At 61.9% G+C, this 20,865-nt stretch overlaps 2 protein-coding genes across 2 annotated transcripts in view; both read left to right on the forward strand.

The window, feature by feature from the left end:
- DCHS1 (dachsous cadherin-related 1) overlaps nucleotides 1–10,891 on the forward strand; it is a 42,091-nt gene extending 31,200 nt beyond the window's left edge. Inside the window, exons 11-21 of the mRNA XM_085064815.1 lie at nucleotides 87–326; nucleotides 768–893; nucleotides 1,150–1,359; nucleotides 1,868–2,731; nucleotides 3,207–3,320; nucleotides 4,233–4,444; nucleotides 4,584–4,738; nucleotides 5,879–6,009; nucleotides 6,271–6,557; nucleotides 7,077–7,215; nucleotides 7,438–10,891. Of these exons, the coding sequence (XP_084920941.1) occupies nucleotides 87–326; nucleotides 768–893; nucleotides 1,150–1,359; nucleotides 1,868–2,731; nucleotides 3,207–3,320; nucleotides 4,233–4,444; nucleotides 4,584–4,738; nucleotides 5,879–6,009; nucleotides 6,271–6,557; nucleotides 7,077–7,215; nucleotides 7,438–10,052 (5,093 nt within the window). The 3' untranslated portion in view covers nucleotides 10,053–10,891. The remainder of the gene's footprint in view (nucleotides 1–86; nucleotides 327–767; nucleotides 894–1,149; nucleotides 1,360–1,867; nucleotides 2,732–3,206; nucleotides 3,321–4,232; nucleotides 4,445–4,583; nucleotides 4,739–5,878; nucleotides 6,010–6,270; nucleotides 6,558–7,076; nucleotides 7,216–7,437) is intronic.
- Nucleotides 10,892–15,021: 4,130 nt separating this feature from the next.
- On the forward strand, nucleotides 15,022–20,726 carry TPP1 (tripeptidyl peptidase 1). Its single transcript, XM_085065876.1, has 13 exons — nucleotides 15,022–15,133; nucleotides 15,597–15,692; nucleotides 15,769–15,908; nucleotides 15,983–16,133; nucleotides 16,383–16,504; nucleotides 16,839–17,023; nucleotides 17,227–17,425; nucleotides 18,703–18,891; nucleotides 19,002–19,074; nucleotides 19,342–19,462; nucleotides 19,570–19,728; nucleotides 19,800–19,937; nucleotides 20,478–20,726. The coding sequence occupies exons 1-13, from the start codon at nucleotides 15,123–15,125 to the stop codon at nucleotides 20,616–20,618; spliced, it is 1,725 nt and encodes a 574-aa protein (XP_084922002.1). The 5' UTR covers nucleotides 15,022–15,122; the 3' UTR covers nucleotides 20,619–20,726.
- Nucleotides 20,727–20,865: the final 139 nt, after the last annotated feature.

Here is a 20,865-nt window from a genome sequence, read left to right on the forward strand (position 1 = left end):
CGCACCCCAGTGCCTGCAGCCACACAGTAGTCCCAGGTCACAAGCCCCAGTGCAGCTGGTCCCAGCTTGCCCTACCATGTCCACAGGCGCACTCTCCATCGTGCGAGCCCTGAATCGGGAGGAGGTGGCACAGCACAACCTGACAGTGGTAGCCACAGACCACGGCTTCCCACGCCGCTCTGCCACGCAGCTGCTCTCCGTGCTGGTGCTGGACGTCAATGATGAGGCTCCTGCCTTTGAGAAACCTGAGTATGAAGCCCACATCATGGAGAACCTGCCAGCCGGCAGCTCAGTGCTGCAGGTGCTGGCCACGGACCGGGATCTGGGTGAGGATGCAGGCAAGGGTGAGCTGCCCAGTTGAGTCAGGGCCTGTCTGGAGATGCAGCCTGAGGACTGGGCATACCCTGCTCCCTTCTGCCAGTCTGGAGACCCTGGCTGACCAGAGGGAAGGATCAGCACCTGGCCTGGAGGTGGGAGATGGGCTGGATCCTGGGTGAGGGTGGGAATGGAACAAGGGCTGTGGTTCCCTATGGTCCCCTGGCCAGTGGCCTTTGTTCTATGGGGGCTCCTTGGCCCATCTGGCGTCCCACCAGCTGGGTTATTGTGGGACCCCCACACACACCTCTGCCACCAGGGAGTGAGCCCACCCTCTCACAGAGCCTGTGAACCCCAGATGAGAGCTGGGAGCAGGGAGGTGCAGGGCTGGGAGCAAAATGAGGCACTCGGGCTGCTGCTGGGCTGCCCTCAGACCACCTTTGTCCCTACAGGTGCCAATGGGCAGGTGTCCTATGGGGGTCTCTCTGGGGGTCCGTTCTCCATCCACCCACAGACCGGGCTCATTGTCACCACGCGTCCCCTGGACCGGGAGGAGCAGGAGCTGCATGTGCTGACAGGTAGGCAAGGGGAGGTAGCAGGCAGGGGGGCAGTGGGGGTAGACAGGCGTGGGGAGTGTTGCAGGGAGGGCAGGCCATGGGGAGGGAAGAGGGGCTGTGGGGCACAGCAGGGCTGTGGAGTAGTTTGGGGGTGCAGGAATGCTGATGCTCTCGTGCCTGGCTGCCCCTGTGGGTGCCTGGGCATTGGCATACAACTGCTGGGGCCATAGCTCCCAGTCATCAAGGCAGCCTCTGATGCTCTCGCTGTATCCTACAGTCTATGCACGGGACGCTGGCCTGCCCCCCAGCCTCGCCAAGGCCACAGTGCGGATCACAGTGGGGGATGAGAATGACCATGCACCACGCTTGGAGAGTGAGTCCTGCTCCGTGGAGGTTCCCGAGAACCAGAGCCGTGTGGCACTCTACACCCTGCGGGCCACTGATCGTGATGGTGGAGAGAACGGACGCTTGGAATACCGGGTGGCAGGTGAGATGCACTGGGAGTGCGGGGCTGGGCAAGGACTTCTCTCTGAGCTTCCCTGGATCTGGCAGCATCCCCTGCAGCAGTCCCATTCCACCTCAATTCTCTCCTGCTCCAAACTGCATGACGTTGCTGCCACCTCTCAGCTCTCTGCCCCCAGTAAAGAGCACTCTAAGATCTGAACAGGCTGCTCTCCCCATTCCCCAGGCTTGGACCAGTTCCACACCTCTTCTGGCTGGTCTGATCTGTGAATTCACAGGTTGCCAAGTCAAATCTCTGCTTCTCTGCTGTGTCCTGTCACACGATGTCTGGTGACTCCCCATGGCAGCAGCACTGGTCTGTGAGTGGTTAGAGTCAGTTCTTCACGCGGAGCTCACCCAAGGAGGTTTGCACTTGCTGGGGCTCACTCTGCCCACCCTGCCAGACCTCATGGTGATGGGCTTCACATTCTCCAGGGCCTTTCTCATTCCAGTTACAGGTACACTGCCTTGTTATTTCTCCTCTTCTCTTTTAGGTGGAGACCCTGAGCAGGATTTCAGCCTAGACCCCGTCTCTGGTGTCCTCTCTACTGCACATGCCCTTGACCGAGAGCAAGTTGCTTCCTACAGCCTCATTGTAGTGGTGCAGGACCACGGCTCCCCCCCACGCAGTGCCACCATGTCAGTGACTGTGCAGGTGTTGGACCTCAATGACAATGCACCCAGTTTCGCTCAGGCCACCTACACAGTGGAGGTGCCGGAGGACTTGCCAGTCGGTGCCCTGGTGCTGCAGCTGGTGGCCGAAGACCCAGATGAGGGCACCAATGGGCAGGTCTCCTACTACCTGGGCAATGAGTCGCTGGGCATGTTCCAGGTGGACCCACAGAGCGGGCACATCCGGAGTGCCCAGGCACTGGACCGGGAGCGCCAGCCCTCCTACAGCTTCCTGGCCAAGGCAGTGGACTCGGCACCATGGGAGCCCAAGAGCACAGCTGTGCGTGTCACTGTCACGGTGCGAGATGTCAACGACCACGTTCCGGCCTTCCTGCACAGCCCGCTCACCGTCAATCTGTCCCGCCACATGCCACTCAAGCAGGTGGTGGCCACCATGAGGGCTGAGGACAGGGATGCAGGCGCCAATGCCTCCATCCTGTACCGCTTTGCCACTCCCAGCTCTGCCTTTGCAATCAACTCCTACACAGGGGACATCCAGCTGCTGCAGCCCCTTGGCTCACTCAGCCAGCGCCAGCGGACACTCTTTGTGCTGGCCACGGACCTGGGGCAGCCGGCGCTCTCCTCCACGGGGGTAGTGGTGATCCATGTGCAGGAGGAGCCGTACCAGGGGCTGCGCTTTCCCCGCAGCACCAGCGATGTGGCTCTGGCCGAAAACGCCGCCCCAGGTAGCCACTGGCAGTGACCAGAAAGCACGGGGACGGAATGGGGCAGGGCACGAGAGGAGGTGGGAGCAGCACTATGGGGAACTCAGACCAGGGAGCACCGTGGGGTCTGGGGAAGTCCTGTTATGCTTTGGGCAGACCCAAAGAGTTGCAGGGTCTGACTGGTGCCCAGGCTGGTCAGGGTGGTGTCCCTGTGGGCTGGCCTCTGTGTGTTCAGATCACTGTAGGCAGCCACAGGTGTCCAAGTGCTCCCAGAAGGTCTCCAGGGTCACAGTGAGACCACAGAGGAGCCATGGACAGGTGCCATGACTCCAGGCTCCCAGCCCAACACTACCATTAGATCTTCAGTCCCCTGTCAGCAGTGCCCTCAGGCAGAGCAGTGCACCAGTGGTACAGCATGTGCTGCCTTGTGTCACCCTCACCTTTTGCCATGCGCCCTGAGGCTCCACTGTCCCTTCATACCCTTTCTCTCTCCCAGGCACTGAAGTGGCTAGTGTTCAGGCCATGCACACGGGGGGCTCCTCGGGGCACATCACCTACAGCATCATCAGTGGCAACGAGAGGAACACCTTCCTGATCCAGCCCAGCTCAGGTACAGCTCCAGGAACACTTGGGGAGCTCAGCCCATGCCTGCTCGGGGCCCCCAGGGCACAGGAACACCGTCCACACTCTGTGCCTGCTAGTTGAGAGGTGTTAGTACTGGAACATGGGCAATGCCCTGTCACTGACCAGTGGTTGTTAGCACTGCTCCCAGCACAATCATGGTCCCCATATTTAGACCCTTTCCCAAAACCTCAGGGCAGGGTGAGATGGGATTTTGGGAAGACATTCTTCCCTGTGAGGGTGGTAAGTCTCCGGCACAGGTTGCCCAGAGGAGCTGCGACAGTCCTATCCCTGGAAGTGTCCAAGGCCTGTTTGGATGGGGCTTGGAGCACCCTGGGACAGTGGAAGGTGTCCCTATGTGCCCATAGGAGTGTTGGCAATTGGTTTAGTACATCCTGCTGCCTGCCCTCCTCCTTCTTGGGTGGGACAGCAGCACCTTGTCGCTCCAGCAGCCTAGGGGCCCATGGCTCAGGGTGGTGGCAGTGGGTATCTGTCCTCAGAGCACTTTGCAAGGCTCTGACTGGACTCAAAGCTGTCATGAGGTGACTCTGGCTTGGAGCTGGATGAGCTTATGTTCATGGTAGGAGCAGCTCTTTCTGCTCCACACCTTTAGGGGGGGTCTCCAGGTGGGAGGACTGTTGCATGCTGTAATGTCAGCAGGAGCTTCCTGTCCCCAGCAAGGTGTGGGAATTATCACTCAGGGCAGTTCTCAAGGATGATAAGAGGCTGGTAGTCTGGGGAGGGCTTGGAAGTGCTCAGTGTGTCTGTCCTATCCATCTGAGAATGGGTGGATGGGTAGAGGGAGGGATGGGTGAGCAGAGGGAGAGATGGGTGAGTGGATGGATGGATGGATGGACGTGCTTGTGCATCACTCCTCCCTTCCGGCTGTCCTCCCTCCCAGGTGCCATCTCAGTGCAGGATTCCAGTAGCCTGGACTTTGAGGCTAGCCCCCGGCTGCGCCTGGTGATCCAGGCAGAGACCACAGCTTCCTTTGGTTTTATGGCCATAAACCTCAACCTCCAGGATGTGAACGACAACCTGCCCCGCTTCCAGCTGCAGAACTATGTGGCGTTCATCTGGGAGTCACAGAGCTACGACTCACCTGTCATCCAGGTATGGCTGGGGCACAAACAGGGACACCTGAGCCCTGGCCTGGCTGGAGTTAATGGACGGGGGCTGCATGGGCCTGGGGCTGCACCAGCATACAAGTGGAACTTCAGGGATTCCACAGCTGAATCTCGTGTCATTGCAGGTGCTGGCAGATGACCTGGACCAGGGAGCAAATGGGCAGGTTACTTACGCCATCAACCAGTCCCTGCCAATGCCAGGCTTGTACCACATTGACCCTCAAACTGGCACCATTACCACTGCTGCCATCCTGGACAGAGAGATCTGGTCACAGACCCGGTGAGTGCAGCCAGGCTCAGGGGGTGCCAGGACAAGAACAGAGTTGTCCCCAGGGGCATGGGGGACACTGTTCTTGGTTGCTTGAAAGCTGCCCTAACCTGGCTGTGAAATGGCTCTGTCAAGCAGCACAGCTGAGGGTCAGTGGGAGTGAAGGACATGGGAGGCAGATGGCCAAGATGAGCCCATGCACACCCCAGTTGAGTCTCCTCAGAGCTGAGGAGATTGTGAGAGGGCCCTGGGCTCATCCATTCCCCTTCCTGCCTGCTTAATCCACACTGCATCTGCTCAATCACTTCCACCTCCAAGCACACGACCTTGTGTCCTGCCACATGGCCCCTTGCACTAGCCTGAGTCCCCCCAGATGTCCCCCTGTATCCAGAAGGCCCTCTGGGCCTCTCACCACATGTGCACGCTCTGGATGTGTCTATCCACTCCAGCCATACCTATGTGAAGTGCTGGCAAACACCCCACCATGAATGTGAGGCTTCTCCTGCCCTTTCCCACACACCTTGCTCAAGTGTGGTCCCCCAGTCCGTGTTCTCCCTCTCCACAGGTGCCCCAATGGCTGTGGGTCCCTCTGCCTCTTCTCCAGTGTGGGGGGTCTGGGGTATTCCTTCCATCCATACACCCCTTGCCATTCCAGAGAAGCTCCAAGTATTCCCCAGCAGCCAGAGAGCCCCAGACACCTGCCTGCACCCACACACCTTCCAGAATTCAATTCATACCTTAGGTGTGCATAAACCTGCTGCCCTGCCCCACCGTGCTCTCTATGTACCATACCCACTGCCCCACACGTGCTCTCCAAATCACAGAATCCTTGAGGTTGGAAAAGATGTCTGAGATCATTGAGTCCAACCTGTGACTGGTCACCATCTTGTCAACTGGACCAAAGCACTGAGTGCCACATCCAGGCTTTTCTTAAACACCTCCAGAGAATGTGCTGCACAGATACATCACCCCAGACTCTGAGCTGCTGTGCATAGTTTCCCCACCACAGGCACACACTCCAGCCCTGTGCACACCTGCACTTCATGTCTCAGGTGCTGTGCAGGTGTGCAGTTCATGTCCCAGAAACTGTACATGGGTGAGGTGCTCCCTCACACGTGTGGGCACACATCTGACTCTCATGCCTTCCCACAGCTTGGTGGTGACAGCGATGGACCGAGGAACGCCACCGCTCATGGGCTCTGCCACACTGACCGTGGTGGTGATGGATGTCAATGACAATAGCCCTACCATCCCGGTCCCCTGGGAGATCCGTGTCCCCGAGAGTGAGTGCCATAACACCGTGGGCCAGAACTGGGGTGCGATGGGCCCCACAGGGTGGGGAGTAGCCCCCAGGGAGGCCAGACCAGTCCGTGCCAGGGGCTGGGTCACACTGACCCGCTGAAGCCCCCCGAGCTCTCCAGCATGACCCCTGCACTATTGCTGTGTCCTGAGGGAGCCACTGAAATTAGCAAAGTTCCCCACCAGGTGGGTCAGGTGTGCTCGGCAGGGATGGGACTACTGACTCATGTCTCTGCTCCCCACAGACACACTGCTGGGCACCCAGATAGCCCAGCTGACTGGGAACGACGTAGACTCGGGCCCTGCGCTCTCCTACACGCTGCTGCTGGAGGGGGATGCTGCAGACACCTTCGGGGTGCTGCGCTACGGTGGCCATATTGCCCTGACCGGGCCACTGGACCACGAACAGCGCAGCCACTACACCCTCACCCTGCGCGCCTCTGACACACGCCATGAGACTGAGGCCAACCTCACTGTGCTTGTGGAGGATGTGAATGACAATGTGCCCACCTTTACCCAGGGTTTCTATCAGGTATGTGCACCAGGTGTGCCAGGCAGCAGGGGCCATCCCACACAAGCCCTTTGCAGCTCCTGCCTGTCTCACCTGCCCTTGCAAAGCACAGAGGATGGGTCTGAGCCCCTCCTGGTCTTGCTTTCTGACCCACATCCACATCGTGACATCCCTCATGCTGTCACTGTGGCATAAAAGGAGTTGAAACCAGGCAGGATTGAAAGCGGGCCCCTGCAAGAGGCACAGCTGGATGCAGAGGATCCAGCTGAAACAGATGAGCACCGTGGAGAGGCCAGAGGGGGTGGGAGATGGGCCACAGCACAGACAAAGGGTGAGACCATAGCAGGTCCCTGTTGAAGGCTGGCTTGGGCAGTGTGTCCTGCAGCTCTGGAGCCCAGGCAAGGGACTGGGAAGCCCCAGGAACACTTGAAGGGTTTGGGAGCATTGACCCCCTTCCTACAGTTTCCCTGGCCAGTGAGAGGCTGTACCACCTTCAGCATGGGGGAGCCAGACACTGACTGGGGTTTCCTCCTCTTCCAGGTGCTGCTGCCAGAGCACACACCTGCTGGCAGCGTTATCCTCACTGTGAGCGCAACTGACCCTGACTCAGGGAGCAATGGAGACATCACCTTCCACCTGGCTGTGCCCAGCTCTGATGTTGCCATCGACCCCAGCAACGGTGCGTGGGCTTGGTGCTCTGTGGGCCTCTCTAATGGGTCAGTCTAAGCGTGCCTGTGGAGGGGAGTGCCCCCATGGGGGCCCTGTTCAAGCCCTTACCAGTTTGCTTTGTGGTGCGGCGGGTGAGGCAGACATAGCAAGGTGACCATCAAATGCTCCTCCAGCTGATACCCTTCCCAGCTCCCACTGGTCCCCATGCTGACCCCACCTTTGTGCTCCACAGGGACCCTCTTCACCACCCGGCAGGTAGAGTTCAATGCCAGCCAGCCCACCCTGGACCTGGTGGTGGAGGCCCGCGACCACGGCTCTCCCAGCCTCTCATCCTGGGCCACAGTGCAGCTCCAAGTTCTGGATGTGAATGATCACAGCCCCCGCTTCCAGGAGCCATGCTACAACGCCAGTGTTCCTGAAGACCTGCGCCCGGGCACCACTGTGCTAATGCTGGAGGCGGGTGACGCTGACCTCTCCCGGGAGAATGCTGGCTTTGACTACACCATTGTCAGTGGGAACGGTGGCAATGCCTTCCAGGTGGAAAGCCGGGTGGCCTGGGCCAGGGGACAGCTCCGCACTCAGGGAGCCCTGGTCCTTGTGGAGTCCCTGGACTTCGAGGCCATCCCAGTGTACAACCTGACTGTGGCAGCCTCAGACCGGGGCTTGCCACAGCGCAGTGCCACTGTGCCTGTGCTCATCACTGTGCAGGATGTCAACGACAACCCGCCCGTGTTCACTCGGGCCGAGTACCGTGCAGCAGTGAGTGAGGCTGCGCTGCCTGGCACTGAGCTGCTGCGTGTGGCAGCCCACGATGCTGACTCGGGGCCACGTGGACACGTTCACTACACCATCAGCTCTGGCGACCAGCACGGGCTGTTCCAGCTGCACGAGAGCACAGGGGCCCTGAGCCTGGTGCAGCCACTGGATCGGGAGGCCCAGGCGCTGCACACACTGGTGGTGCGGGCCACAGACACACCAGGTGGGCACTTTGCACTGGTCCCCGTGGCCATTGAGGTGAAAGATGTCAACGACAACAAGCCATACTTCCCAGTGGAGGTGCTGAGCACCAGTGTCCGGGAGAACTTGCCACCGGGCACACTGGTCACCACGCTGCGTGCTGTTGATGCCGACACTGGCACCTTTGGAGAGCTGCACTACATGGTGCTGGAGCAGGCAGTGGGGGACCCCACCATGGGGGATGGCCGGGATGCCTTTTCTGTCAATGGGAGTTCTGGAGAGCTGCGCTCCCGCCTCACCTTTGACTATGAGCGAGCCAAAGCCTTCCAGCTCCTGGTTCGGGCCACCGATGCTGGCAATGCCTCGGCCACTGTGACTGTGCGGGTGCTGGTGACAGGGGAGGACGAGTATGATCCCATCTTCCTGAGTCCATCCTTCAACTTCGAGGTACCTGAGGGTGCGCGCAAAGGGCAGAGCATTGGGCGGGTGCTGGCCACCGATGAGGATGAGGGGGCTGATGGTGTTGTGCTGTACACCCTGGCAAAGCCCTCTCCATACTTCGTCATCAACCAGACCACGGGTACCATCTACCTACGTGTGGACAGCCAGCCCCAGGCTGGGGCTGGGCGCGCCAAGAGGGAGCCACGGGAGATGATCCTGGAGGTGCAGGCACGCAGCCCCCTGCCTGCTTCCCGTGCAGCCTCTGCACAGGTCACCATTGATGTAACGCACACTTCCTTTGGCCTGGCACCCGACCTCAACCTACTGCTGGTGGCTGTGGCTGCCTCACTGGGTGTCGTGGTGGTGCTGGCTGCTGTGGCCATCGTGCTGGCACTGGTGCGCTCCCGGCAGCGCCGGGGTCACAAGAAGGCAGAGGGGGATGGGGCGCTGGCCCGTGCACAGAGCGGGTCCTTGCAGAAGCTGGGCCGTGAGGAGCCAGCACTGCCCGGGGCTGAACATATCTACCACCAGGCACTGCCAGGGTATGGGACTGAGCCAGCAGGGCCCTACACGCGGGGCGGCTCACTGGACCCCTCACATTCCAGTGGCCGTGGCTCTGCCGAAGCTGCTGAGGATGACGAGATACGGATGATCAATGAGTATCCACGTGTGGCCAGCATCACAGCCTCCATGCAGGAGCACATTGCTGCCCGTGGCCCTGATTCTGGCATCCAGCAGGATGCTGACCAGCTCTCTGACATCTCCTGTGAGCCAGCTGCGCTGGAGAGCACCCAGTGGTTCAAGAGCAAGAAGGGCTCCGGGCTGCTGCTGCCAGGGCCACCCCTGCAGCTGTACCGTGACGACGGGGCAGGCAGCGCCTTCCTGGGCGTCCGCTGTGGCCTCAGCGTCTCCTCACAGCCTCAGGACTATGCCTTCCCAGAGGATGGCAAGCCCTCCGTGGAGGGCTCGCTCACTGCCATCGTGGCCAGCGACGAGGAGCTCCGCGGCAGCTACAATTGGGATTACCTGCTGAACTGGTGTCCCCAGTTCCAGCCACTGGCTAGTGTCTTCACGGAGATTGCCCGCCTCAAGGATGAGAGCTCTCTGCGCAAGCCCTTCCCAGCCAAGCCCAAGGCAGAACCCAAGCCCCGCATTGACCCCCCACCCCTCATCACCTCGGTGGCCCATCCAGGTGCCAAGTCTGTGCCCCCTAAGCCACCACCTGGCAGGACCTTCCCGCAGCCATCCTCTCTGCGCCGCTCACCCATCAGCCACGAGGGTTCCATTTCGTCCTCCGCCATGTCACCCAGCTTCTCCCCATCGCTGTCCCCACTGGCTGCCCGCTCTCCCGTGGTCTCACCCTTTGGCATCTCACAGGGACCATCGACCTCCACTATCAGCGCTGAGCACTCACTGGAGCCCCCTGAGGAGGCCGAGCTCAGAATTTAGAGCTGGGCCCCTGGACTCCTGTGCCCCAGCCCACAGTCATGGGGCCAGAGCGGGGCCAGAGTGGGGCCAGCCCAGGGCTGCTAAAACGGGTGCTCATCCCGCTCCAAGCGCTGTGGCTGACCTGGGCCCCCAGGGACTGTGGGTGTCCTTTGGGGCTGTGACCCCTGTCCCTTGCCATGGTCTGGCAGACCCTGTGCTGGCTGGTGCTCTATGGACTGCTGACCCCAGTGCTGGCACCCCGGGGTGATGGTCCATGTGCTGCTTGCAGTGGCTCAGATTGGTGCTGGGCAGGATGGTGCTTCACGGTACTTAGTGCTCCAGGAGTGGCTGGGAGCAGAGGGGTGCAGGGCCAGGGACTGCAGGCCCAGACCCTGCCCTACCCAGCTCCAGGGGCCATGCAGGAGCCCAGTTGCAGGGGAGCCCTGAGCCTTCCCTAGGGACCCTAGGAGCTGCCAGGGCAGGGGGACAATGCCTGACGGCTGGGGGTGATGTCCCAGGGCAGGGCAGGATGCCCCAGGGCACAGATGCTGCCTGCCCATCGGCCTGTGCTGCCTGCAGGGATGAACCTGACCGGGAGGGGACACCCACCCCAGGGCTGGCTGCAGCAGAAAGCAGCAATGCTCGCGTCTTGCTGCCTGTTTGCGGCTGGGCGGGGACAGGAGAGCCTTTGAGGCCTCTCCAGCCCTTTCACTACCCACTACTCCAGGTGACACTTCCAGGGAATCTCCTGCCTAGTGCTTCAGGGAGCTGTTCCTGTAGTCCCTGGGAGGGAAGTGCACGCACTGCTCAGCATGGGAGCCCTGTTCATGGGACCAGGTGCCTCTCTGAGCAGGGGTCCCAGGCAGAACAATGGGGCTGGCAGAGCTGTGTGAGGGCTGACAGGGACAGCCCAGCCTCCGGAGCAGCGGTGATGGCTGCTGTGACCCACACCCGCTTCAGACCCGGCAGGCAGCCTGCAGCTGCAGGGGCACAGGTGGGAGGGGGGTACCCCAAAAAGCCACATGGCCCAGCATGTTCTCTTATAGCCACAGTGGGGAAACTGGGTATCTCGCATTTCCTGGGGCCCTGCCACATGACTGCTCCCCAGGACCATCTGGGCCACTTCCAGAACATGGTCAAGGTGCCAGAAACCCTTGCTTCTGGCCCCAGCCCACTGTGCAGCTGCTCTGCACCCCCATTATGCATGTTGTGAGCACGGGACAGAGCCTCTGCAACGGGGCCAGTCCCCGTCTCCTTCCAGCACTGTGCACAGCCAGCCACACAGGCAGCATCACACTCATACCAGGCTTAGCCCCCATTGGAGCTTTTTCCGAGCCCATGGCTGCTCACAGGGAGCAGCCACACATTGTGGGCCCTGGGATTGTGGCCTTGGGTTCTGCCCCTGTACCCATGGTGCTCCTGGAGGATGTGATCCCCACACAGCCATGGGTGCAGAGTGAGGGCTGGAACAGCATGGGGTGCCCCAAACCAGCCCTGAATACCCAGTCTGGGCATGAGTGTGTTTGGGGGTCAGAGAGGGCTTGAGCAGGGCCTGAGCAGGGCTTGGGGGAAGCTCCTTCCCATCACACTTTCCCCAGACCCAGGATGTACACAGTGTGGCTGCAGCCCCAGCCCCAAAGGTGTTGTCACAGAAGACAAATGCATCACTTCCACCCATCCCCATTTCCCATGAAGAACCATCTGTAGCTGCAGCTCCATCTGTCATAGGCAGCCCCGTCATCCTCCTTGTGCCATGGCGTCCCAGCACAGGGCAGGTGCTGTTGTGGGCACAGGGCAGTGATGGGACAGGGATCTGCAACAGTGACGGGCACCATGGGGGCATGGGGCCATGCCCACTCTGCCAGGGACCTGAGGTGCCCTGGGAGGAGAAGACAGTTCTGCCTTGACACAGAGGCTCTTGGGATGGGCACCCCCATCCCCTCTGTCCTGCTCACAAGCACTGTGGGAACACATTGTGCTCCCCGAGCCCCATGGGGGCACTCTGGGGGTGCCCTGTGCTTCTTGGGCCCTGCAGAGACACTCTGGGTGTGCCCTGTGCCCCCCAGCCCTGTGGGAGCACTCTCGGGGTACCCTGTGCCCCCCAGTCCCACGCTGGGGTGCCCCATGCCCCCAAGCTCTGTGCTGCTCAGGCTGCCCACACAGCCCAGCTCCACTGCACGTCTGGGATGGGTACACAGATGGATCACCCTGCACGCCACAGGAAGGGTCAGACACACGCACCCTGCTTTGGGCTGGGGTCACTGAGCCCCCAGTTATTTATTTTTACACATTGTACTACAATTCCCGTTTTTACGCGTTTGTACCTTTTGTATTGTGTCTCGTGGAGCTGCATGTACCAGCGCTGCCCACGGCCGCGCAGGGGCCGCCTGGTGCAGCCTGAACCCAAGTGCCAACTTCTCAAAAAATGCCTTAATAAACCACGTTTGTACAGACACCGTCCCATCACTGCTGCCGTGGACTCATGCCAGGCTGGCACTATGTCTCCACAGGACTGACAGGGGAGGGAGGGGGGCAGACTGGACCTGCACCATGGAGGGTTCATGTGGGCCTGGCCAGGCCCAAGCACCTACACCCGTGCCTGCATCCTGCCGAGTCCTTCCCTGAGGTGCCAGTGAAGTTGCAGCAGGACCATGGCCCTTGGGCCGTGCAGCAAGGCTGAGCATGTTTCCATACAGGCACATGTGCAAACACAGCTGTGGAAGGCATGTCTCCACGTGTGCACACAGCTGGTCCCACATGCCACTGGCAGGTCCATCCTGTCCCTCGCTCTGGTGAGGGCTGCAGGCAGGGCTGTGCAGGGACCCAGAGCTGCAGCTGCCACACTCAGACGTGCCATCTGCCCAGCAGGTACCTCACATTCCCAGAATCCTCACTGAAGATACCTGGATGTAAAAGTTCCCCAAGACACGGCCTCATCAGAGCCACCTGCACACACAGACACACACTGGAGATCCTGGTATGATCCCAGGATCCCAGTGATCCCTCACTCACCAGTGATCCCACCAGTCTGCCCAGTAGCTTTGGCTCTGCTTATCCACGTTGGGCAACGCAGACACACACAGACACACAGAACCTTCTTTGCTGATCTCCAAACCCTGTGACCTGATGCCACACATCCCCCCTCACCAAACAACAACCACCCCAACCCTGGGAAACAGTCACAGAGTTTGAGAACCAGGAGCAGCATTGCAGCCATCAGGTGTTGGATGTAGTCAGACCCAAGCAGTGACCATCAACCACCTACATGTGATCAGCAACTTCTATCCTGCCTTCCCTGCTTTCCCATTTTTGTTGCTCCCCAAACCACCATTTCCTTTCTGTCCTCAGCTCTAAGTTTCCAACGCCCCATAGTGAGTCCTGCACAGCCCCAACCTATTCTGCACAGCCCCTGAAAGCATGCCCAACCCTGATGACAGCACTCCAGGATGGGGGGAGCAGTTCCTGCCCCCAGCTTGGACAGGGCCCCTTGCACTGCAGGGGTGAGCATGATCTGGTGCAGCCAGGGCAGAGAGGGGGAAGGGACCACCCCCTCCCTGTTGGTGTTCCTGGGGTCCCTCTGCTCCTTTATCCCCCAGCCTGACCTCTTCCAGCTCCCTGCTCGAGGGGCCTGGGAGTGCACTGTGGGCACACTGTGCATGCTGGGACCTGCAGGATGCCCTTAGTGCCACTGTCCTCCTCTGGTGTTCCTGGCCTCTGGAAAATCCAACTGCCCACAGCAGGGACTCACTTCACCCTGTCACAGGAGCATGCCTGGGCAAGTGGGGGTCCAGCACTGCAGCTGCTCCATGGGACATCAAGGCTCCCTGGCCTCCCAGGCACCAGACCAGCAGCAGATGCTCATAAACACGATTAGCTCTGTCCGGCCACCTTAATCCCAGCTGTCCAGACAGATCCAGGACATCATCCCTTGCAATCCCATCCCACTTAAGAGTCCATCCCCAAGCTGGACATGGGGCATGCAGCCCTGACAGTGTCCCAGTCTCTGGCTACGACCAGGGTGGCTGGCTCCCCCCTCTGTCTGTGGCCGGGAGAAGGCCAGAGCTGCCAGGCCAGGGCAGCTGGTGGGGCTGGAGCAGAGGGAGCAGGATCACAGACACCTCTGACACAGCTCCAGTGCGGGGGATGCGGCAGCTAGGGCCAGGCAAGTGGTTTTCCTATTGCCTGTCTCTTCCTGGCCTGGACTCGGCTCTGCAGAAGCAGGAAAACAGCTGGGAACTGCTGGAGCCACGGAATGTGCCGTGTGACTGGGCTGGGACAGAGATGGGGCCAGTGCCAGCTATCCTCACTCCATGGCTCTGATCCCTACGAGCCCAGCTCTGGCGTGGGATGGGGCTCCATGGAGACGTACCGAGGAGCAGAGGACAGCAGGCTGCGGGAGCCGAGGTGCTTCAGGGTCGGTGCCAGCTGCCTGTGGGCTGCTCCAGCAGACACAGCTCACACATGTCCCTTGGCCCTTCCACCCCATGACCGAGTGACAACATGTGTGCGTGCTCCTCCTAGCCCTCTGCAGCCCTGTCCCCGCGACTGACCGAGATCTCCGTGCCTCAGCCTAGCCCCGCCGGCCCCGCGGTGTGCAGGGAGCAGGGCCAGGCTCTGACACGGCTCCCGCGCCTCGGGCTCCCCCAGTCTCCACGGCCCGTGCCCAGCCTCGGCCCCATCCAGCCTAAGCCCCTCAGCATGGGACTCCTAACCCCACCGCCGAGCCCGGGACCCAACCAGGACCCCCACGCCTAAAGGATCTCTGTCTGCCGCCCCCAACAGCCCTACACGGAGCCCTGCCCCGCTCCCAGCCCGGGAGCAGGACACGGACCCTCGACCGAATGCCCTGTCCGAGACATCCCGCCGCGGGAACAGCTCCGCGTTGCGCCGGGAGACGCCCGGGAGAAGGACGAGAACAGCCCCGCGCCCGAACGAGCGGCCGTGAGGCTCAGCCGGCGCCAGGCACGGAGCTCCGGGCCCAGCTCCCGCTCCCGCCCACCACGTGACTCCGGCGGTCACGTGACGCTGTTTTGGTCTCCACACGTGGCCGAGAGTCACGCGCCGGCAGACGTCAGCGGGCCGCGCGGCGGGATGGCGCGGGGGTAACGGGGACGGGAGCGCTGCCTGGCCCGGGGGTGGCGGGGACACGGGGGAAGCTCCCCGGTAGTGGGGGTAGCGCTGACGGGAGTGCTCTCCGGCCCCGGGGACGATGGGGACCGGAGGGGTCCGGCGGGACTCGCGGGTGGTGGGGGCTCAGGGTGTCAGACGGGGCTCCCGGGTGGTGGAGGGAACGGGGATCGGGGGGTCAGGCGGGGCTCCCCGGCGATGAGGGCTCGCGGGTCAGGTGGAGTTCCCTGGTGACAGGGTAGCGGGGTCAGGCGGGCTCCCCGGTCATGGGACTCGAGGAATTCAGGCGGGGCTCCCCAGACCCGGGGTGTCGGGTAGTCGGACGGACTCTACGGTCTCGGGGGCTTCTGGCGGGGCTCCCTGGGGACAGGGGCTCGGGGGTCAGTCCCGGTTCTCCGCCGCTGTGCCGGTGCCTGTGCTCCCCTGAGCCCGTTGCAGGTGTTGGGGGATGCCCGCCGTGCTGGCGCTGTGTGTGGCCGCCTGGAGCTGCGCCACGGGGCTGGCGCTGGAGCTGGAGCGGGACCAGCCGTTCCGGTAGGTCTATGGCGGCGTGTCGGGCCAGGCCAGGCTAGCGTGCCGGAGCTGCCCCCGCTCACTGCCCGCCCTTCAGCGTGCCCCCTGGCTGGACCCATGCTGGCCGCGTGGATCCTGGACACCCAGTGCAGCTGACCTTCGCCCTGCGGCAGCGCGGCATCATCCACCTCACCCGCCTCGTCGAGGCTGTCTCGGACCCTCAGTCCCCGCAATACGGTAACTGCCATGTGGCTGGCCCCCTCACGACCCCCGGGGCCTGTGTGGGGATCTAACCCCTCTATGCCTCCCAGGACAGTACCTGTCCCTGGAGCAGGTGCGAGACTTGGTCCAGCCTTCCCCAGCCACGCTGATGACAGTGCTGAAGTGGCTGCAAGGCCATGGTGTAGAGGACTGCCAGAGTGTCACCACCCTTGACTTTCTGGAGTGCTACCTGCCCGCAAGGTTAGTCCTGAGGGCTGGGATCAGCTCTGGTGGCCCTGTGGTGGCTGTCCCTGTGTCCCCGCTGTTGCTGGGACCTGTTGCTGTCCCTGTGTCCCGTCACTGTCCCATCCTGTGATGGCTATTCCTGTGTCCTAGTCCTGTCCCACTCCGTGGTAGCTGTCCCCTCTCTCCAGCCCTACCCCATCCCTTGCTGGTTGTCCCTGTGTCCTAGTCCTGTCCCATCCCATAGTGGCTGTTCATGTGTTGCAGCACGGCCGAGCGCCTGCTCCCCGGGGCTGAGTTTCACCGGTACGTGCAGGGCCAGCGCAGTCTGGTGCGGTCCCCACTGCCCTACACCGTCCCTGCAGAGCTGGCGGAGCACCTGGACTTTGGTACGTCCCACCTGGGGGAGGTGAGGCTGCAGAGCTCAGGTGCAGCTGCTTCTGGGGGGACAAACCTCCCTCCTGCATATCCCTTGTGCATGGGATCCAGTGACCATCCCACAAAAAGTGCAGGGGGCACCACGCTGAGGCCATGGCCTGGCTGTGGGAAGGCTGAGGTGGCTCTTCCCTTGGGCTGGGGCTGCAGGGCTGGGCTCTCCAAACCCTGCTGTTGGCCAGCCCATGTAGACGCAGGGATGGTGATGGGGAGCTCAGGACCTGTGTCCTGCCTTCTCGGGGCTCTGCACGCTGATGGCTTCTCCCATCCCGCTGGGCTCTGCTGCAGTGGGTGGGATGCACCGGTTCCCCAGGGAGCGCGTGGCAGTCAGCAGAGCCGGGGCCAGGAAGGACCCACGGTCGTCAAGAGCATTGTTCCACCTGGGCGTGACACCGGCTGTTCTGCGCCAGAGATACAACATGACAGGGGGGGACGTGGGGCTCCTGCCAAACAACAGCCAGGCCTGTGCACAGGTAACAACTGCCCAGGTCAGAGGCCTGTGGCAGTCGTAGGGATTGGTGCTGTTTTGGGGATCCTGGGACAGCTGGGGGCCCCTCAGTCGCTGCTGGGAGTACCTGGTGTAGCACAGACCCATGCTGAGCAACTTTGTAAGTCAGGATCAAAATGTTACCTTGTTCTTTCAAGGGAAAACAACCTATCCCTCCATGTCCCACAGTTTCTGGAGCAGTACTTCCACCAAGCTGACCTGGCTGAGTTCATGCAGCTCTTTGGCAGTGGCTTTGCCCACCGCACACAGGTGGACCGGGTGGTGGGGCACCAGGGCCACGGCAAAGCCGGGCTGGAGGCCAGCCTGGACGTGGAATACATCATGAGCACAGGTGCCAATGTTTCCACCTGGGTCTTCAGCAATGCAGGTACTGGGGGAGAGCCCTGAGGGGCAGGGGGAACACCTGGGAATGGAAAGGGGAGCACCCAAAGGGAGGAGGAGAGTGCCTGGAGCAGGGAAGGGAACACTTGGAGGTGTGAGGGGAAAGGCTGGAACAGGAGAAGCGAGTGCTCGGAGGAGCAAGGGGAGAGCCCAGAGTGGTGAGAGGAGAGCTTGCAGGGCTGTGCAGAGACAACTGGCTGTAGTACAGCCCCAGGTGCTTTCCCAGCTGCTTTGGGACTGCACTCTGTGTGCTCCCCAGGTCAGAGCTGGTGCTGGATTCCCAGCTTCTAGGGACGTCACTCCTGATTTTTGTAGTGACTGGACCATGGGAACCTTCAACATCCAGAGTATCCTGAAGCAAGGATTTCATTGCTGGCACCATGCAGAGCAGCTGCCCCGCTTGGCTCCCATAAAGGAGGGCACAGCCCTTCTCCCGTGGGGTTTTCCAGCCTTGCTGGAGCTGAGCTCCCACCCACGAGTCTCCCAGTGGAGTGGATGAGGGAGAGTGAGGGAATTTGAGAAAACAAATTGCCAAACAGCTTGCACAAACACAAACAGGGCACTTTGCTAGGGGCAGTGTCCCTGTCCCAGATTTGTCAGGACAACTGGCTGACAAATCTGAGTCAAACTGGCTGAGCCAGGTGAGTGCCACAGGGACAGTGGCCCCATCCCTGAGGGTGACACTGACAGCAACAGCAGCCCAACACTGCCCTTCCCTCCACCCCCATATAGTTACTGCTGTGGGAGGGGTGCAGCAACAGTGACATTGGCAACTGAGAGCAAGCAGGGGTGGCTGTGGCTCTGCTCCCCTCCCAGTGGAGAGGGCTGGGGGGCAGGGAGGGACCTGGGCAGGTGCAAGTGGAATGTGTGGAGGTGGCACATGTGCCACTTCTCTGGGACCTGTGGCCAGAAGAGGAGCTGAGGCACTGCTGGGTCCCCAGGTGCCCAGGTGGCTGCAGCCCTGGGGCAGAGGTTTGGAGACGGGTGTGGGTGTAGCCCCCTGCCCTGGGGTAAGGACAAGCCTCTCACCAACCCCATGGGCTGAGCTGAAGCCTGGTGCCATCCACTGTGAGAAGCCTCAGGATGAGCTCACGGAGCTCCAGGCTGGGTGTGCTATGACTCCATGACCCATAGGAAGGAGTACTGGGGCCGTACTGCAAAGGAAGTTGGTGCTGGTGTTGATGGGGCAGGGTGCCCCTTGCTGTCCCCCATCCCTGGTGTTGGACAAGCTATCCCTATGTCCCTGCCCCAATGTCCTCGCAGGGCGGCACGAGAGCCAGGAGCCCTTCCTGGCCTGGTTGCTGCTGCTCAGCAACATGTCGGCATTGCCTTGGGTGCACTCGGTGAGCTACGGGGACGACGAGGACAGCCTGTCCTACGCCTACATGGAGCGTGTCAACACTGAGTTCATGAAGGCAGCAGCCCGCGGCCTCACCGTCCTGTTTGCCTCAGGTGTGCCCAGGGTGTGGCACAGTGGAGCCTGAGCACCAGCCACCAAGTGGGGCTGTGGAACAGGTGGCTGGGATGCTGTGGTCACCTGTCACCTGTTCATGTGTCGGCAGGTGACGACGGTGCTGGGTGCCGGCGGGTGCACAGTGGGAACCACACGTTCCGGCCCAGCTTCCCGGCCTCCAGGTGGGTGTGATGGAGCTGGGTGTGAGTGGATGGGATCAACACAGATCTGCTGGGGCACTGCCGGCCCTGGCCCCGTTGGGATCTGAGCCCCTCGAGGGTCACCTGAGGGTCCCCACCAACTCAGTTACAGACCCCAGGGCTGCAGGCTGTGCAGCTCCTGGGGGTTTGTTCGGTTTGTGGGGCGAGGTGTGGTAGTGGAGTGGGCTGTTAATGGCTGCTAAGGCCCAGGCAGCTGTGTGTCCACCTGCAGTGTCCCTGTTTCCCCAGCCCCTATGTCACCACTGTGGGTGGCACGTCCTTCAAGAACCCCTTCCTGGTGACAGAGGAGGTGACAGATTACATCAGCGGGGGTGGCTTCAGCAACATCTTCCCCATGCCCAAGTACCAGGTGAGGGGCACCTGCACTGCCACGCTGGGGGCTGCAGACGGGGCTGCAGGGTTAGGGTAGGTGGGACAATCGACTTTGGAGATGACCATGGGCTGTGCCATCCCCAGGCAGCTGCTGTTGGGAATTTCCTGCACTCGGCCTCAAAGCTGCCACCCAGCTCCTACTACAACAGTAGTGGCCGTGCATACCCTGACCTGGCCGCGCTCTCTGACAATTATTGGGTGGTGACAAACCGCATCCCACTGCCCTGGGTGTCAGGGACCTCGGTAAGGAGCTCATCCCTTGCTGCCCTGTGGGATTGTGGGTGTCCTGGGCTTGAGAAGGTGTCCCCATGCAGGCATCCACACCAGTGGTGGCAGGCATGGTGGCACTGATCAACGACCGGCGCCTGCAACGGGGACTGGCACCCCTTGGCTTCCTCAACCCTGCGCTCTACCAGCTACAGAAGCAAGGGCTTGGTGATGCATTCTATGACGTGAGTCATAGGGATGGGGGCTGGAGGGGCTGAGTTGACTGTGGGTGTCCCGAAGGGTTGGGCTGAGAACTGGGGTGGGCCTGTCCCTGCGGGTGGGAAGGCTATGGGTGCTTCAAGAGCTGGGCTGGGGGCTGAGGGGTCTGTCTTGGCGCTCCTGCTCCCAGAGCTCTGCCTGGAGCAGGGTCAGCAGTGTCTTGCTGGGGGGCAGGAGAGACTCCCTATGGCCTTCCCATGGGAGGGGTGTCTGGGGGGTCCCTATGGACTCCCATGAGCTTTGTGGGGTGGGTCCCCTTGTGTGGCCAGGGTAGTGGTGTCCAGTGACTGTGGACATCCTGGGGTCCAGCTGAACCTGCTGTGCTGCATTGCTGGTGTCCTGAGGGGACCCTGGGTGGGGGTGGCCTATGCCATCAGAGTTCTCATGGCAGTCCCCATGTCGGATGTCTGGGGGTCCCTGTGCCCTGGTGTCCCTGTCTCAGGGGTGCCGGGGGCGGCTGTCCTGGGGACTGCGGGGGATCCCCGTGCTGAGGCCGGTCCCCGCAGGTGACCCAGGGCTGCCACCTGTCCTGCCTCGATGGCACCGTGCAGGGCGAGGGCTTCTGCGCCAGCCCCGCCTGGGACCCGGTCACCGGCTGGGGCACCCCCAACTTCCCGCGCCTGCTGCGGGCGCTAGGGCCGTCCTGACCAGGCCACCGGGACCGGACACTGGGACCGGACACCGGAACACGGCGGAGCTGGAGCCCGGGGCGGGGCTGTCGGGGGGCGGGGACAATAAACACGTGAAGCCCCGCCCCTCTGGCTGTCTTTGTTGGCGCCTCTGCCAGGGGGCGCGCGGGGCGATGAGCTCTGAGGGGCGGGGCCAAAGGCGGGGGCGGGGCCGAGGCCGGGCGAGGCCAAAGGGTCAGGGAGCGGGGGGGGGCGGAGGAGTGGC

The sequence above is a fragment of the Lichenostomus cassidix genome, chromosome 1, assembly GCF_008360975.1.
Source record: "Lichenostomus cassidix isolate B80296 chromosome 1, HeHo_3.0, whole genome shotgun sequence".
NCBI classification, from domain to species: Eukaryota; Metazoa; Chordata; class Aves; order Passeriformes; family Meliphagidae; genus Lichenostomus; species Lichenostomus cassidix.

Coding starts and splice junctions, on each gene's coding strand:
- TPP1 (XM_085065876.1), top strand. Junction 15,693..15,768: donor GAGCGGGACCAGCCGTTCCG/GTAGGTCTATGG, acceptor CCCGCCCTTCAG/CGTGCCCCCTGGCTGGACCC. Junction 17,426..18,702: donor CTGGGTCTTCAGCAATGCAG/GTACTGGGGGAG, acceptor ATGTCCTCGCAG/GGCGGCACGAGAGCCAGGAG.